The sequence below is a fragment of the Miscanthus floridulus genome, chromosome 9 (assembly GCF_019320115.1).
Source record: "Miscanthus floridulus cultivar M001 chromosome 9, ASM1932011v1, whole genome shotgun sequence".
Lineage (NCBI taxonomy): Eukaryota > Viridiplantae > Streptophyta > Magnoliopsida > Poales > Poaceae > Miscanthus > Miscanthus floridulus.
The window spans coordinates 9945183-9963708 of NC_089588.1; the positions used below are offsets into that span (position 1 = coordinate 9945183).

The window sequence follows — 18526 nt, forward strand, 5'->3', positions numbered from 1 at the left end:
AAAGGCCAAGCTAGACCTTAATAGGGCTGCCATAAGAAACCTCCTGTCAGCCACGACATGATAATACTATTAAGTCCTCCTCCAGTAGGGTGGCGATGTCGCCAGCGGACGTGGAGGAGAGAGAAGGCATAGACGCAGGCAAGTGCTTCGGGAAATGTGTGGAGAGAGGGGGAGGGAGTGGGGACGAATATGGAAACGTGCGAGACCGGCGCTTCGCTTTGCGCTAGCACGCTGCTTTTTGCACCGTTCACGAGTAATTAAATTATTATTTTGGCCGGCGACGTCGCTGGCCGTTGGTGGAGGCCTATATATGCCTTGGACTCAGATCACGCCGAATCCAAATATATGCCATCCGAATAAATATGATCACTGTATACATCTTTCATGATGGCGTATTCTCTAAGCGAAAGATTTGGATGCGCCTTGGCCGGCATTTGCATAATCCTAATATATGCCATCCGTCGTCCAAATAAACATGATGGCTATATATATAGCTTCCATCCGAATCGAAAGTTGTACCATTTTGCCTTCAGTTAATTTCTGTAGTAGCTTGCACATTTTTCCTTATGGACAGGGGGGTGACGGTGATCTCGAGCCGTATAGAACGGTGGCAGCTCAGACCCGGCGATCATATCTTCGCCTGGTGCAGCAGCCATGCCAAGGCCTTTCCCCATCATGGTAAGACCAATCGTTTTTATTAGTCCCATCGACCTTATTAATGGAAGAAGCACGCATTTATTAAGAGGGTGAGGTGAAGTTAGTTTAGTTTTGTCCTGGGTGCATGAATTCCGAGGAATGTTTTTTTTTACGACGAAAGAAGAATTATATTAGATTATAGCTGGGTACATCATCACGTTATAAGCACTCTGTAATACTCTACATATATCCAGAAACTGATTTTCATCTAAATTATACCCACGCCGTGAATAGCTCTAAATCTCAAATCCAAACATGTATGACGCTTCGTATGGATGACCGCGTAGGCAAACATTTGGTAAAAAGCCCTGAGAACAGATGCCCAACGAACGACGACCAACATTCCTACAAGCGGACTTGAGAAACTTCTCCTTTATGGTGTCTTCCTTCTTCCTCTTTCTGCCACCGAAGAATGATGAAGACTGGTCTGAAACTTATTCTCCCTAGTCCTTCATCGTAGCCAGATCTAACCACAACAAAATGGAGAAGAGACCAGAGAAAATTATTCCATGGCGACGACATAATCTCCGCCTTGATGTCGCCGTTCGGAAAGAAAAGTCTCCATGTCGTCATGCCGAGAAAGTTGTTGACGGCGTAGTTGTCGCTCTCATCTTCAATAGAGCCGCTATGTAGAAAACAAATCCACCCTGCCCCCTCGCCGTCGCCGGAGAGGAGGAGGAGGAGGAGATAAATCCCCAGTACCAAGAAACTTGGCATGGAGAGACCCTAACCCTGAGGACTCGATCTACTAGAAAGACTTATTAAAAACGATGAATCCCCACTCCCTCCGGCCTCCGGCTAGATGCCGGAGGGGGACCAGCGGTGGTGGCGGTGGTGCTAGGGCATGTCGCAAGGAGCAGTGTTCTCAAGCACTGCAGTTTATCAGACAGCGACACTAGTTCCGAGGAATGTTGGCGTTGTAGCAATTTCGCACTCTGGCGATGTTTCGTTGGTAGGTTTTGGGATTGCGACCTAGTTAAGTAATTCTTTTTTTGTCTATTGTATAGGCTTGTTCGCATGAGCTATTCAGCCGACTTTAATCCGTATAAATCAGTCGTGCAACAGTGTTTTCCTATCACAACAAATCGGCCGTACAAATCAGCAGAAGCCGCTTTAATATCAGCCGATAGAGGGATACCAATCTTTTTAAGGCTGGATAATTATTACTTCAGTTCCATTCAATTAATCAATTATGCTCTTTTGGCTATATGCATTTTTTATACTCCCAGGAGTAGTTACTCTCATCTTCAATAAATCATATTGCGTATGTGTGCATACTTATTTATTAGTTTGAGATATTGTGTTTTGAAATTTTGAATCATGAAAATATTCGGTGCATGCATGCATGCCAGAGATGTATCAGATGAGTTGGTGGATAGTAGTATTCAAATAATAATCAAATAAGCGCCGGTTATAACTACATTACAAACGAAGTTATAACTACATTACAAACAAAGTTGTAACTTGGGAGTAGATAGTTATATTCGCTTTAGTTTGGTGGGAAGGGACTGCGGGGGCCGCTGGCGGGAGGTGGAAGCAGGGGGATGTGTGTAGCGCTAGTGTTTACTGCACACGCGTACATTTTAGTCACTCCGTATATATATTTTCAGTTACTCCCACGCGTATATCTCAGGATTTATGGTGTATATGGCCTGACGAAGTGTATGTATGCGGAGTATGTGATCGTACTAGACGATATCTAGGGTAGTATGTATGTCAAGTATGCAAGTATACATAGAGTATATGGTTATACTAATTTTATATATTATTATAATGATATTATTATAGTATATGAAAAAAAAAATATGGGCTAGCTCTTTTGAAAAATTTTACATAGTAAGATTTGGAGTATCCTAAAATTAGTAAATAAATATATATACTCAAACTGATAAATGAGTATGTACCCATATACAACGTGGTTTATTGGAGATGGGAGTATATATGGTAGCTAGACCCGGTAGTAGGAAAAAAATGCAAATCTTTTTTTAGGCTGGCTAATTGTTACCACGTACATAATTCAGTTCCATTCAATTAAGTACTTTAGTGTATTAACTTGAGTTAGTGTACATACAGGAATCTACGAAAGCCACGCGAAGGTGATCCACTTCAACGCCCCTTTAGCGCAGTCCTCCTCTTTTACAGGCGTATTCACACGTGCAGTCGTAGCAGCAGCCGTAGCAACAGCAAAAACAGCAGCAACAGCAATAGCAGGGCCACTAGCAGGAGCAGCAACAGCAGCGGTCGTGATGGGTACGTCTTCTTATATTATTATAAGAAGCCACAATTAAGCGCTGCTAACTAGCTGAAGCGAACAGGAAGAGCAGCAGAGGCGGCAAGCTATGCCTTCTGCCGGGAGTGCCGTGAAGCTATGCGTGGCGGCGGCGTCGTCTGGTGCTGCCTGGACTGCTTCCTGGAAGGGGATAATCTTAGCCTCTTCGCCTACTCAGTGCCTGCTTGGTTCTATGCCGCGAGCAGCAATATTGGGGTGATTGCCAACAGGGCTCTACAAACCTGCGTCGAGGCAGCTGCAGATCCCCCCGAGCAAGTCTTGTCACGCGCCAACCGCCTACTCGACTGCAACGGCTTCGGCATCTACGACCCTGTGCTCAATAACTGCTTCGACTTTGCCTTTTACTGCAAGACATGCCGCCGTTGTGACACCCCAGCAAGACAGCTGCCTCCTGCGCGTGACAGAACGACCTGCATGATCATGTAGTGTGTTAAATTACTCCTCCTATGATCATGGAAATAAACGTCACGTCCCAATGCAATTTGGCCAAGCAAAGAAACGATGAGAGTAGCTAGCTTACAACTCCATCGATCTCAGCATAATAATACACGTACATGTATAATGAAGCCTTATCTATAATGAAGCCATGACATCGGTGCCCTTTACTTTAAAATCGAGTGGGTGCAATTGATAGATAAGGCTTCATTGTAGATTATTTTTAGTTTTGGCTGTCAGCAATTGCAGCCGTACGTGCGTGCAATTTGACTTGGGTTCAACGAAACATGACATCAATTTGGCTCCGATGCTCCTTTCTTTTTTCCTCGACCGTGCCTCGTGGCACGTTTTTCAATTGAGAGGGAATAGAGTGAAAATTACCAACGGGCACCGCCCGACACAGGAAGAAGAAAAAAGAGCTAGCTCTGTTAACAGCGCATGCAAACACACATCAGAGGAGACCCAACAGGTGCCGATATCCAGCCAAATCCCATTGCCTTGCCCTTGCTTCATCCATGATAATGCTGAGAAGCTGAGCCACCGGGGACTCTGAACGTTCTGCTAGCTGTTTCTTTCCTTCCACAGCATCCAGCCAACCAGCAGTACCAACGAGTCGATTAGTGGAAGCCCCGACGTGCCTGCTTTGGCACTTGCTTCCTAGCAGCGAGCCACCAGGTCCAGAATCGGCTGGTGAGGCTCGGAGCATCGCCGCGAATGAAGCCCAAGGTTCCCAGGATACGACGACTCCAGATTTCGTTGCTAAAGATACATGCATACATCCCACGAGCAGAGCAGATGGTCGATGGTTTCAGCGTGCTGAGAGCAGAGAGCACAGGCATCAGAGTCTGCGAGCACAGGCATCGGCTTCTGGACGCTTTCGACGGGCGCTCGTACGTCCTGTGGAGCACCAACAAGATGAAATACTTGACCCTAGGCGGTGCATATATTGGTTTTCCACAACTCCTTGGCCCCCATGAGAGTGTGCGAGCCCAGAAACAGCGCCCTGTAAGCGGGGCCGATGACGCCGAGTAAATACCATCCAAAGACCACCTCCACAGCAGCCTGCCCTGTCGGACACATCAGGCTGAAGCTGCCCGTCCTGAAGAATAATGTCCCAGATTCGAATATAGTCTATGAGCACTTGAACCGTGAGGAAGGCTCTCCTTCGCCTGCCCATGGAGACAGACAGAGCGCGATCGAAAGGTGAACCGGAATCGCGGGGAGCGTAACCGCCGTCAGCGTCGCCCTGCCAGCCAAGTTGAGCATTCCTCCTTTCCAGTTGGGTATTCTGGTAGCCACCGCATCGATCAGCGGCAATTCATCATTTTTTTTCTTCTGAGTCTGTAAATTGAGAGCGGCACGCCCAAGTACTTGCACGGGAAGGTACCAATCCGGCATTTGAGGGTCGTCTGGATGAGCTCTTTTTGATCCTCTGAACAGTGCATTGGGGTGGCGATGCATTTTTCCAGGTTGGTAAACAGCCCTCAGGTTTCTCCAAAGATCCATGGTAAGAATCTCTGTGAGCAGAATGAGGTACAACGCCTCTTATGTTATGCATACCACTTACTTGGCAAATCCTTTCAGAGCTACATTGCCGCGGTCTCTCTGATGCTCTTATCATGCAATGCGGAGTACAACGCCTCTTATGTTATGCATGCCACACTAGTAGAGAACAGATTTTCGGGTTTGGCTTTAGTCTCGGCCAAATTTGGACCCGGGACTAAAGAGAGCATTAGTCCCGGTTGGAGCAACCAACCGGGACAAAAGTCCGCTGCTCAATGGTTACCGTCGCAGGCTTTTGCGCAGGAGGGGACCTCTAGTCCCGGTTGGTGGTTTCAACCGGGACTAAAGGTCATCCTCTAGTCCCGGTTGGAGCTACTCGTCATGACTAAATCTTTAATCCTGGTTGGTGACTCAAACCTGGACTATAAGGAGATCTGTAATCCGGGTTTGAACCACAAACCGGGACTACAGGTCCCGGGCTATATACTTTCTACTTCCTCCTCCAGCCCGAGCCATTTGAAGCTCTCTGCTTGCTCTCTGTTCTTGCTCGTGGAAGCAGTTCATGCTTGCGGGATTGGTGAAGACTTCATTCCTCCATCCATTCTTCGGTTCTAAAGGTTAGCGACTTCATCCTCTCATGTTTCATCACTAGCATGGCTTATTTCGTGGTATAGAAATAGAGAAATTTCTGGTTGTTTAGACTGGGAACAATGGTGGTTTTTTTATTTATATGCCATTTGAGCTCAAAATCATTTAATAGTTTTACATATGTAGATGAAGGAAGCTTATAGTAGTTCATCAAAACTAGTATGCTCCTTCCATTGCTACTGTATATAGCTCATTTCATGGTTTAAAAATAGAGAAATTTAAGATTTTTTACATTAGAAATAATGGTGGATTTTTTGGGATTTAAATACCATTGCGTTCTAGTATATATAGCTCATTTCATGGTTTAGAAATACAGAAATTTAAGATTTTTTACATTAGAAATAATGGTGGATTTTTCCGGACCTCCCTCTCATTGCGTGCGGCGAGTGTGAGCAGAAGATTGTGTTGGAGTATAGAGTGAAGAGGGTCCCAACAAGGGCCTATCTTCTACAAGTGTCCGGATCGTAATGTGAGTTCTTTTGGCCACGTTGTTTTTTATGGTTTGCAGTCATTTTTGTGATGATATTTTAATTAAAGTCTTGATTTGGTGTTCTAATTTCAGTGGGCTGGTACTACATGTGAAGGCTGGTACTGGGAAGAAGATTATGTTGAGCACGTGCAAAACTCGTCTAATGTGGCTGAGGTGGCGGATAAGAATGCATCTGTGCATGAAGAGGCAGTGAGCCAGAAGGAGAAGCCCATTAATGAAGAAGTGAAGAAGAATTTCTCTATTTAGTTGGAATTGGTGACAAAATCCTTATTCTTTTGAAGTGAAGGAGGAGATTTGGTTTGTTTAGTGTTAGTTGGGATTGTATACATTGTATCAATGATTTAATAAGTTAATGCTCAAGTCGAATATCTATGCGCTAATACAGAAACAAATTGTACTCCCGGTTAAGAAACCCCGAGCACGAATCCAGGACTAAATACCAGCTAAAGAGACCTCCCAACCTGGTCACATGGGCCGACCCTTTGGTCCCCCAATTGATATTACCAAGACTAAAGATTTTCTTTTTTTTTCTATTTTCAATTGATGATTCATTTTAGCTTTCAAATACACAGTCTACGCTACTAATAATGTTTAATGCAAAATTTTGAATTTATTAACATATTTAAAGAGAACTTTAAACTTACTAAACATATTTGTTAATTTAATAATATAAATATTTTGTTTTGAATTTAATTTGTTGGGCACCTCCTTATAAAGATGGCACCCTCCAAAAATTAGTGTATGCTGCTTATTGTGGCGAGCACACGGTATTCTTTAGTAAAAGGCGAAAGAATAATTCGCTTTGTGCTCACCACGCAGCTGCGCACCTTGAACCGGTGCACCTGGCCCTTGTTATGTAGCCAGTCTGTGCTCCGCCTCCTCTTTACGCTACCGATGTGGTGCTATCTCCTCGCAGCAGCAGCAGTAGCAGCAGCGCAACGAACGACTCCTCACCTTACCATTCGGCTCAGACTTGGTACAGTAATAGGCCGGCCACATTCATTCGCTTGGAAATCATGGGCTGTCCGGCCACATTCATTCGGCTCAGACTCTGGTACGTTTAGAAGCAGTGATCTTCAATTGCTTATAAAACGTTGCAATGTGCTGTCCGGTGAGAAGAGACGGAGATATACTAGAGCTGGCCTGTCACGACAGAGGGTACGTACGCATTGAAAATGCAACTTGTACAGCGAGTGAGATTCCCCGAGACCCAAATGCAACTGGGCGACGCGCTGTACTGCTATAGTGATGCTGCTGTCGATGGTTTGGGTTTAATTAAGATTGAACGAACTGCTGACCGGGAGTAGACTTTTACTCCCGGTTGGAGGGACCAATCAGGAGTAAAAGTTAACCTTTAGTCTCGGTTGGTAGCTTCAATCGGGACTAAAGGCCCCCTGCAGCAAAAGACTGCCACAGTAGCTGTTGGGTAGGGACTTTTAGTTCCGGTTGGAGCTATCAACCGGGACTAAAGGTTTCTCTAGTCCCGGACGCGAAAAATACCGGGACTAAAGACAAATTTCGAAGTGGATCAAAAATCGTTTCTCTACCAGTAATGGTAGGATATTAATTATTCATGTTTCGAAATATATATTTGGACCTTTTATTTAATTAATCATGCATGTTGTGTAATATATGGGTATTGGAATGTTCAAGTTTTTTATATGCTTATGTAATGCAGATGTATAACGTTGACCGCCGCTTCCAAGAGTTCACTGAGGGTATGCATGATTTTCATACGTGTATCGGAGCCTATACAAGGATGGATCCGCAGGGATATACACGTGCATAGCCGGCGGCCTAGGCAATTCAATTCAATCCAATCCATTCACACCTATACCTTGATTTAGCGCGTGTTTAGTTAGGTGAATTTGGGAATTTGGGCTACTGTAGTAATTTCGTTTTTATTTGGTAATTAATGTTCAATCATAGACTAATTAAACTCAAAACGTTCGTCTCGCAATTTCCAACCAAACTGTGCGATTAGTTTTTTTCGTCTACATTTAATGCTCCATGCATGTATCGTAAGATTCGATATGATAGGTACTGTAGCACTTTTTTGGAAATTTAGGGTGGAACTAAACATGCGCTTATTAAAATCCAAGGGGCGCTGACCACCAACGCCGTCCTCGCCCCTTAGTCCTCAGCCGTCCGCGGTACGTCCAGGCAAAGCACGGAAAGCCGCAATCATAGAAGGAACACCCGAGCATGAGCAAACATAGAATTGCGCACGGAAAGCCGACTCCTCCATGTAAGTTCTACTGAGTTTTGGCCTTTTGGCCTTCGATTTCGATTGATGGCTTGTGCGCACATCAACACATGTGCAAGTGGGCATATTAGCACATACGTTAATTTGAATGGTTTTGAGAGTTCCGAGGGTAAGATGTCTGGTTTCGAAGTTCGTGGAGGAAAATCAGATCATGACGATAGTTCACTAAAGTGAAATGGACTTTTTCCTAAACAAAATGCAAGCTATCTTTTTTTTTTGTTTTGAGAAGTAAAATTTGGTCGTCTTGTACCTATCGTATGACGGTATGACTTAAGTTGAAAAGTTTTGCGACTGTCATTTACGCAAACACTAGTAAAATTCGGTCCTCTTGTACCGCCATAGTCCGCTGCAAGCCGCCGAGTCGAAAACATGAACAGCGCTGCCTCTGATCGTCACCAAGCTAGCTGCATCCTTCGAGATATGATTGCGTGCATCGTAATTCTCAGCAACCTGGTTGCTTCATCGAAGATGGCAGAAATATCAAGCATGGCATCCGACTGCCATCCGAACACCTCCTTGCACCGAAACAGCCAACTGTTGTGCAGGACCACCTGTCACCTCACCACGCAGGCCACCTCGGCAATGCACTTACGTTGTCCATCACATCCCACGCCGGCCACTCATGCCAACTTCGTGGACACCCCTAGCGCACGGCCACCATACCGTCACCCGACAATTAACACACAGAAGCCATGCCCTCAAACATTGCGCTTATGTCCTCGTCATAGCCACCTTTCGCCACCACTAACACCTGCATCTCGAATCCGCAACAAAGCCTCCACCTTTCTTAACTTCGGCTTGCAAAGCCTGCCGTCGCCGCTGCTCCGGCCAGCCTCACCATAGCGAGCACCAATCCACCGCACGCATGCAGCCTCTAAACCGTTGGATTACATGGCCACATGTTGCCGCACAGTCGTCCTCCATGGCACCACGTTGTCACATACCCACATGGCCGTCGCACGCACGACCTCTGCCCCGCTGCACGCGCATATCTGCGCCGCCGTGCCGTCCATGAACAGGCTGCGCACCGTCCACTAGCGGCCTCCGTGCCGCCGCGGTGCACGCGCGGGCCTTCGTGCCATCCCTGAGTGGGCTCCGTGCCGCCTCTGTACACGCGTGGGCCTCCGCGCCACCTCCATGCCGCGCCGTCATTGCACATGCTAGGACCTCCGCGCCACCGCCGCACCACCTCCACGCTGCACCGCCGTTGTGCACGCAGGTCTCCACGCCGCCGCCGCTCCACCGCAGCCCACACGCTTGCTCCGTGCTTCCGCCGCTACCAAGGCAAGGCGTCCACGCCGCCGCCGGGCAACGGCCCCACGGCACCTCCACCACCGACAAGCTCCACCTGAGCAGATCCGGCCCAGGGACCGCTGGATCCATCCTCGGAGGCGGCGGATCTGCGGCCTCCACCCGGTGCAGCGACCCCAGCCACCATGGCCACCATCTTCGCGGCATCACACGCCGGAGGCAGTGGAAGAAGAAGAAAGCAAAAGGAACCCCGCCGCTGCCTTCCTTGCGTCAGCGCGTGCATCCGGCGGCGCACTCTGGCAGCGGCGAAGTCGAGGGGCCGGTGGAGGAAGCTTGGCGGCGCGGGTGTCGGAGTTCTGCCCGTGTCGCAGAAAGGGGCAACGCGGGGATGAGCCTTTCTGTCGATCTGAAAACATTTATGAACTAATTGTGATAGTTTGAATAGAAAGAGATGACAATTTTTGGAGGTTCAAAAACAGAAATGATCCTCAAGTAAAAATACAGGTTTCTGTATTTATTTTGACACCAGATGTGAGCTCAAATAGCGACCAAGATTAGGACCAGTGTGCCTCAAGTATAACAACAAGGTTCTTGATCGTGCTTAGTGGAAGGTACAGCCTGTAGAAGCGAAGAGCATGTCGGACCACCTAAAGTGAGGTAGGTTTTGCTGCATGCCTATGCATTCATCGTCGTCCTGACTTTTGGGCAGTGGCTTGGGAGATCACATCTCCTAAAAAGATCATCATGAAAGGAACATGTAAAGAACAAACACTTCTCTTATATTTCAGGTGTCTGAATTTTAAGATGATTTGAGACAACACTCTTATACAACAAAACTAGTACAAGTAAATTGTTATTTTTTGTGATTTATTATTTATCTTTGTATCATAACATATCAAATTTTTGTCCTTGTCTAACTATAGAAATAATTGTAAATTGTTAATTGCGTTTGTGCCAACACGAATTAGATTTTGTCGGCTTTGTGGTTTTGTCTAACGAATTTTTTTATTCTCGAAACCGAAAATTGCAGATTATGCCTATATAAATTGGAATCGCAAAGTTAAACACGCGACGGTCACGACCCCGCTCGGGCGCGTCTCCCTTTCCCTCCCACGTTCTTCCAACCGCCCGCGCCAGCGGCTAGGGTTCTGGCGAGGAGCTCGCCGGCGTCGGGTAAGTTCAGCGCAAGATCTCTCGGACTCTCCCTCTCTTCTTCTCCATCTTCGGTGCATAGCATAGAAGGGGTTCAGGGGGAGCAAGGCCGGGCCAGGTCGGGGCGGGGTCATCGCTGCGAGCTCGCCGGCGCGCTGCCCTAGGGTTAGGGTTGGTGGGGTCGAGGGGCAGGGGCGGGTTGCGGGTGGCGCGGCAAGGCGGCTCGCCGCCGGTGGTGGGGGTAGGGGCGAGGTCAAGGACGGCGGAGGTTAGGGTGGGCGTGGTTGACAGGAGGGCGCGGAGACAATTTAAAAAAACATAATCAATCCATGGAAGTTTGGATGTCAATGAAGGCCGCATTTGGTTACTGTCAATCAATCAATGGCACTACTCTCGCCGGTGAAGCCGCTGCAACGGAAGATTGCAGGGAAGAGTACACCTACCGTCTATGTGGAGAGGTTGCATGCGGTTTAACAGCCATACATCAAGTATTTACTAGTTTTTTTAACTATAAGACAAAATCGTCTTCAAAACCTCTTCAAAACAAGACATGGAGTTGATTTGAACGGTTTTGAGAGTTTTAGGAGTAAGATGTTGGTTTGAAGTTCGAGGAGAAAAATAAGATTGGCCCGGGGAGGTAAAATAGATTTTTGCCAAAGCAAAATCAAAAGCTTTTGAGTAGTAAATAAAATTCAATTCAGTCCCTTTTACCCATGGTACGACTCAAGTTGAAGGCAAGTTTTGCGACCGTCGTTTATGCAAACACCTGTAGAAAATTTGCCTACTGCATTCCATTGCACGTAGTTCGGTTTTCGTTACACCCCTATGGAACCGTAACCTACGAGTCCCACGTGTCATCGTACGGCTGGCCCACTTTGCAGCTTTTTCCTTTTTCAGGTTTGGACACCTCTCCGGGGAGGGCGGCGAACTAGATTCTGGTTTCGGCGCCAGCAAAGGAAAGCACCATTTTGCAGACACTGCCAAGTGGGCCCATGACCCACCTATCAACTCCACGAGACTCTGCCTCCCCTTCCATGGTCCGCACCAATAGAACAAGTCCAGCGACTCCACGAGACTCTTTCTCTCTCGCGCACTCCTCCTCCGTCCTCAAAACCCTAGGCCATCGAATCCAGCTCCCCCAAGTCCAAGGTGAGATCTCGAATCCGCCCGACGCCACCTCTCCCTCGCGCGCTCCCCGCCTCACCGTGGCCCCATCCGTGCAGGCACCGCCGCGACCCCCATCCTCCGCACGTCCTGGATCTGACGCGCCTCCCCCTGCCGCCGCCGCCGTCCGCCTCGTACCTCCTCGCGGCGGCCGCCGTGCTCGGGCTCCTCGGCGGCCTTCTACTCTATATGCTTCCCCGGAAGCGGGGGGTCGACGCCGGCGAGGTCCAGGACTTGCACCACAAGGCCCCCCGCGCCGCCGCCTCAGCCCAGGACAAGAACAAGGAGAAGGAGGAGGTCGCGGAGATGGCCGGCAGGGCGCCTGAGATCGATGAGGACCTCCACAGCCGCCAGCTCGCCGTCTACGGGCGCGAGACCATGAAGCGCCTCTTCGGCTCCAACGTCCTCGTCTCTGGACTCCAGGGACTGGGCGCTGAGATCGGTATGTCTGTTCATCATAAACTTCGAGCTTATGTATTACTGTACAGTAATAAACTGTGAGATAAAAGCCAACTGGTTTACCTTGATTGTGCGCTTTTAATTCCTTGGCTGATCTGATCTCGCATAATCTGAACTATTGTTGTGTTACTACCTTTTGTAAATTGATGCTTGCCTTCTTTGTGTAAGAGTAAATTGACGCTTTCCTTCCTTGTGTAAGAGGAAGATGCTGCCACCAGCTGGTGTGCTGTAGGATTTCATATGTAGCCTCAATCAAGCCCTCAATTAGTCAATTTGCATCTCCCTTAGCTCATTTTCACCAGGCAGGATAGACTCCTCATTGATTTGTTTTCATGTTTGTATAAACACTTCAATATCATTTGAACTTGTACAACAGAAAGCTTATCTTAAACTCTTCAATTTTCCTACAAGCGCTCTTATGGATGCGTTAAATATTCAAAGCATCAAGTTGTACCGGTGCCTTTTGTGATTACACATGAATACTTGTTCTGAGACTAGCTGCAACCTTTATTCTTGTGAACTGAAACTGTTGCAATGCAGCGTTGCCCCTAAGTAACTTTAAGAATGTTGATCTCTACAAATCTTATTATGTCAAAGCTTTCTGCACCGCACATGCGCATTAAGCTTACCCTGTTTTGGTCCTCAGTACCAATTGCTATCCAGAATCGGCACTGGGTTGCTGATCAGTTAGATTTCCTGTGTCATTTAAAGGATTAAACATAAACATGTTTTACCGGCAAATGGTAGCTAGCCTTGTTGCTTTCTAAAGTTGGATTTATGATGTAATGCTTTTAGTCACTGGTGCAACACATGAGCTTCAGATCTAAAAGCAAATCATGCTTGCCCTACTGTGTCAGTTCTTTTCATTGTATTGATGTTTAGCTTTCAGTATATCATATTTAACTTGTGAATTTTAAATTGCTTATGAGAATGCAGATTATATCTTTTGCTCTTTCTATTTGTATACACGATTTTCTTATGACCATTTAATTTCTGCAGGAAAAAACCTTGTCCTTGCGGGTGTCAAGTCTGTAACCTTGCATGATGATGGCAAAGTTGAGCTATGGGACTTGTCAAGCAACTTCTTCCTCTCAGAGAAGGATGTTGGGCAAAACCGTGCTCAAGCTTGTGTTCCAAAGCTACAAGAGCTTAACAATGCTGTCAGCATCTCTACCATAACCGGTGATTTGACCAAGGAGCAGCTTTCTAACTTTCAGGTACATGAGCATGGAATGATCTGTGGTTTGCTTAGGTGTTTGTATTGTATAAAAATGTGTTTAGATTCTGTAAATTGACCAACAATCAGGTTAAATATATCAGTTCAGTGACAAGTCATGCAAATTCCTATTGACAGTATATTGAAAGAGAAGGTTATGTTCAAATATACATCCTAGAAAATTGTGCCATGTGAAACACGCCTTATAAAAATGGGCAGAGGGAGTACTCAAAAGGTTCTGTTAATGTGTCAACTTCTTAGTAGAAAGCCACCAAATGGTTTATCCGCATCTGTTGAGACACATTTTCAGCGTTAATGCATTTTTTCTTGCATATATTCTTCCAAGCTAGCATTGTGCGTAGAGGGTTTTATCTGTTTTTTCTAGGTTTAATGAAGTTTCAAAGCCACATTCCTGTTTCAAATGGTGGCAATTATTTTTTGCACAATACACGTATGGTATGTTTGGGTGAGCTCCAGTGGATCTGGGTGTCTCTAGCTCCATTTTTTCATGGAGATTGAGCTGGGGGATAGATTGGGGGTATTTGGGTGAGTCACCTGCTTCCTAATTTAGGTTAGCTAATGTTAAATGCTTAAACCACTTTATTTTAGCCTGCAAACTCCATAGCCTGAGAATTCTGGAGCTGGTGCTCTCCGAGATTGGGCTTCACTTGAAAATATTTTTCTTGTCAAGGGGTTTAGTTGATTTAATGTATTGAGCCTTTTTGAAATATTTTAATATGTGTTTCTTGATTAGATTGTAAAAAAGATTTGGTTGCCGCATATTCTCAAACTGATAACTTCCTGGTCAACTTACAGGCCGTGGTCTTTACTGATGTCAGCATGGAAAAAGCAGTTGAGTTTGATGATTACTGTCATAGCCACCAGCCACCAATTGCTTTCATTAAGTCGGAAGTTCGTGGCCTTTTTGGCAGTGTTTTCTGTGATTTTGGTCCTGAGTTTGCTGTTTTGGATGTCGATGGTGAGGAACCACATACAGGAATTGTGGCATCAATCAGCAATGACAACCCAGCTCTTGTTTCTTGTGTGGATGATGAGCGTCTGGAGTTCCAGGATGGTGATCTAGTTGTTTTCTCTGAAGTGCATGGAATGACCGAACTCAATGATGGAAAACCAAGAAAGATTAAGAATGCAAGGCCTTATTCTTTTACTCTAGAAGAAGACACCACCTCGTATGGCACTTACAATAGAGGCGGTATTGTCACACAGGTGAAGCCACCAAAGGTTCTTAAATTCAAAACTTTGAAGGAGGCAATCAAGGAGCCAGGAGAATTTCTCATGAGTGATTTCTCCAAGTTTGACCGCCCACCTCTTTTGCATTTGGCCTTCCAAGCTTTGGACAAGTTTAGGACTGAGTTGACACGGTTCCCTATTGCTGGGTCAGCTGATGATGCACAGAAGCTGATAGATCTTGCTATTAGTATTAATGAAACTCTTGGTGATAGCAAGCTTGAAGAAATTGACAAGAAGCTCCTGCAGCATTTCGCAAGTGGTTCCAGCGCTGTTTTGAATCCTATGGCTGCAATGTTTGGTGGTATTGTAGGTCAGGAGGTTGTTAAGCATGCTCAGGGAAATTCCATCCACTTTAACCAGGTATGACTGTTGCTTCTTTCTTTAATTATATATAATATGGTATTCTATATTGTTGGAAATAATCCTGTGTCTAGGTGCATGCTAGTGTCTAGGTTCATAGCATTTACTTTAGCTAAATTTCAGCATGGGAGTAATAGGAAGTATGATTGTATGAAGGGCGGGCCTGGTGCAAGCGGTAGAGTCCTTACCGCCTTGACCGGAAGGTCCCGGGTTTCGAGTCGTGGTCTCCTCGCATTGCACAGGCGAGGGTAAGGCTTTCCACTAACACCCTTCCCCAGACTCCGCACAGAGCGGGAGCTCTCTGCACTGGAGTAATAGGAAGTATAGTCTGATTAGTTGAGTGATTTCCTGCATTTATTAGGAGGCTATCACAGCCTGATTTGTAGCTCACATTGGCTATATTAGAAGAGGAGGAAACCAGAAAATGCTAAGTCATTCCAGCCACCGAACCACTTTTGTTCGTGTGTGTTCTTGTGTGATACTGTGTTACTGTGACCTGTGAATGCTTTAGGCCTTGCATATATTTCTATTTTCCCTTGTCACAAATAATTGATGTTTTAGACAAGATCTGATCAAACTTCTAAACTTTGACAGTCTATTTAATTTATAAAATATATTTAATTTGGAACATAAAAGGTCATATGTGTGTAGGTTTTCCTTGAAAAGAACTTCCATAATATCCTAAGTTCATTAGAATAATCCTAATAGAAAATTGTAGCCAATTTGCACCTTGGGGACATATAAGTTAAAAAAGTTTTAGAATATTTGACTGGAGAGTTTATATTTGCAGGAAATTTGTAATATTAATGTACGGTCTTGATTTTACAGTTCTTCTACTTTGATTCTGTCGAATCTCTGCCAGTTGAACCGTTGGAGCCTAGTGATTTGAAGCCAGAGAACAGTAGATATGATGCACAAATTAGTGTCTTTGGGGCTAAGCTTCAAAAGAAACTGGAGCAATCAAAAATCTTCATGGTTGGTTCTGGGGCTCTTGGATGTGAATTCTTGAAGAACCTTGCGTTAATGTATTCTTGCAGTCAAAATGGGAAGCTGACTGTGACAGATGACGATGTTATAGAGAAAGCAATCTCAGTCGCCAGTTTCTCTTCCGTGACTGGAACATTGGACAGCCCAAGTCCACAGTTGCTGCAACTGCTGCTATGGCAATTAATCCTAAGCTTCATGTGGAGGCTCTTCAGAACAGAGCAAGTCCTGAGACTGAAAGTGTTTAATGATGCCTTTTGGGAGAGTTTGGATGCTGTTGTTAATGCATTGGACAATGTCACTGCAAGAATGTACATTGACTCAAGATGTGTATATTTCCAGAAGCCACTTCTTGAATCAGGCACTCTGGGTGCCAAGTGCCACACACGGGTCATTCCTCACCTGACAGAAAACTAGGGGCATCCAGAGATCCACAAAAAGCAGGCACCTATGCACTGTACATTCATTTCCTCACAATTGATCACTGCCTAACGTGGGCTAGGTCTGAGTTTGAGGGTCTACTTGAGAAGACTCCCACTGAGTAAATGCTTTCCTGTCGAACCCTAGGGATATGCCACTGCAGCAAGAACTGCTGGTGATGCACAGGCTAGGGATCAACTTGAGCGAGTTATTGAATGCCTTTGAGACAGACAAGTGTGAGACATTCCAAGATTGTATTACCTGGGCCCGGCGTTAAGTAAGTTGTGCACCCCTCCTCTAGCCCTTGCACCATTGTTGCTTAATTGGCACAGTTGATCTTGAGCTGCATCGCATGCCCAGCTTATTCACATTTATTTCACTGCACTCCTGTTGAACTAGTATAAAAATCTAATGATTCTTGATCCTCTGTTTTTGTTGATGGTTTTTAGGTTGAGGATTATTTCTGCCACCGTGTAAGCAGCTGACATTCACTTTCCCTGAGACGCAATGACTAGCTCTGGTGCTCCTTTCTGGTCTGCTCCTAACGCGTTCCCGCGACCTCTGGAGTTCTCATCTCCGACTCAAGTCACCTTAACTTCTTGTTGGCTTCATATTAAGGCAAAGACATTGGAATAACCGACCTGATGGGGGGAGGCGAAAAACCCACGAACTGGGCCGAACTGTGACAGTCATTGTTCCATTTCAACCAAAACAGGGTGTTAAGATAGACAGAGGAAGGCTACTAGCCTTTCCTCTGCGTCTGTTGATGAGCTGCCGTCATTGAAGAGCTTATTGCGAAGCTGGAAGCAATTTCTAAAATAGTTGCCACAAGGATTCGTATGAATCCTATACAGTTTCAGAAGGTTAGTCGTCCAGATAATCACTTCTAAAACCTTCGGTACCATAGCTTCTGGTAGATGCCTAATTTCTTGTAGCTGTAGCTTGCTGGGTCCATTCTCTAGGATGAGAACTATACATCCATCCAGAAATTCAATGCTGAGTAATTTTAATTGTTTGGCAGGGATGAGATACCAATTTCCATATGGACTTGATCGCTGGCTTTGCCAACATGCGGGCTATGACAGCATCCCTGAAGTTGACAAGTTGAAGGCAAAGTTCAGCAGCAGAGAATCATCATCCAGCCATCGCCACCCCACAGTCTCAACTGCAATGGCCACCGGCCTTGTCTGCCTGGAGCTTTTACAAAGTCCTCGCTGGGGGCACAAGGTTGAAGACTACCCGGAACACATTTGCGAACCCGCAATCCCCCTCTTCTCCATGGCGGAGCCTTTGCCACCCAAGACCATCAAGCACCAAGACATGTCCTGGACCGTCGGGACCGCTGGACCGTAACTGGCAACATCACGCGGAGGGAGCTCCTGGAGTGGCTCAAGGAGAAGGGCTTGACCGCATACAGCATATCCTGTGGGACCTCGCTGCTCTAACAACTCCATGTTTCCCCAGGCACAAGGAGCGGCTGGACAAGAAGGTGGGGGATGTGGCCAGGGCAGGTGGCCAAGGTGAGGTGCCTCCCGTACCGCCGCCATCTGGATTTGTGGTGCCTGTGAGGATGACGACGACAATGACGTCGACATCCCGCTTGTGTCCATTTACTTCCGGTAAAGAGGGGCTCTTTGCCCGTTTACATGATCCTGTGCGATATTTGTCAGAAGGATCGAGTGTATAGTTGCATGTGCTAACCGTGAACTAGATTGTGTTTAAGCACATACTGATGATTTCCCGAGCTACCATCTGAGTAGAGTTGGCTGGGAATTGTCGCTGAATTTGGGTCACCGTTATGGAATTCTTGAGCATAACATCATGATAGTTAAGCATGGTACTGTCGTTGGTAAATGTGTCGTCTTTTAGTACTTGATGAAAAATGCATGTGACAGCGTGATGCTATTCTGGTTGCGATTTCTGTGATGTAAGTTTGTTGTT

General features: G+C 46.1%; 1 protein-coding gene, 1 non-coding gene and 1 pseudogene across 2 annotated transcripts; 2 read left to right on the forward strand and 1 right to left on the reverse strand.

Annotated features, from left to right (window-relative positions):
• The first annotated feature begins 401 nt into the window (after positions 1–401).
• Positions 402–3467, forward strand: LOC136481322 (protein LEAD-SENSITIVE 1-like). Its single transcript, XM_066478682.1, has 3 exons — positions 402–678; positions 2770–2946; positions 3012–3467. The coding sequence occupies exons 1-3, from the start codon at positions 567–569 to the stop codon at positions 3410–3412; spliced, it is 690 nt and encodes a 229-aa protein (XP_066334779.1). The 5' UTR covers positions 402–566; the 3' UTR covers positions 3413–3467.
• Positions 3468–6765: 3298 nt separating this feature from the next.
• Positions 6766–6883, reverse strand: LOC136484538 (U5 spliceosomal RNA). Its single transcript, XR_010766058.1, has one exon. It is a non-coding gene; the product is annotated as a U5 spliceosomal RNA (small nuclear RNA).
• A 4890-nt stretch (positions 6884–11773) lies between these two features.
• On the forward strand, positions 11774–18208 carry LOC136481323 (ubiquitin-activating enzyme E1 1-like; annotated as a pseudogene).
• The last annotated feature ends 318 nt before the right edge of the window (positions 18209–18526 follow it).

What these genes read in the sequence shown, in the direction of transcription:
- LOC136481322 (XM_066478682.1), top strand. Translation starts at nt 567, where the DNA reads ATGGACAGGGGGGTGACGGTGATCTCGAGCCGTATAGAACGGTGGCAG. An exon ending in CAAGGCCTTTCCCCATCATG is followed by an intron (nt 679 to 2,769) that starts GTAAGACCAATC and finishes GTGTACATACAG; the next exon opens with GAATCTACGAAAGCCACGCG. An exon ending in AACAGCAGCGGTCGTGATGG is followed by an intron (nt 2,947 to 3,011) that starts GTACGTCTTCTT and finishes TGAAGCGAACAG; the next exon opens with GAAGAGCAGCAGAGGCGGCA.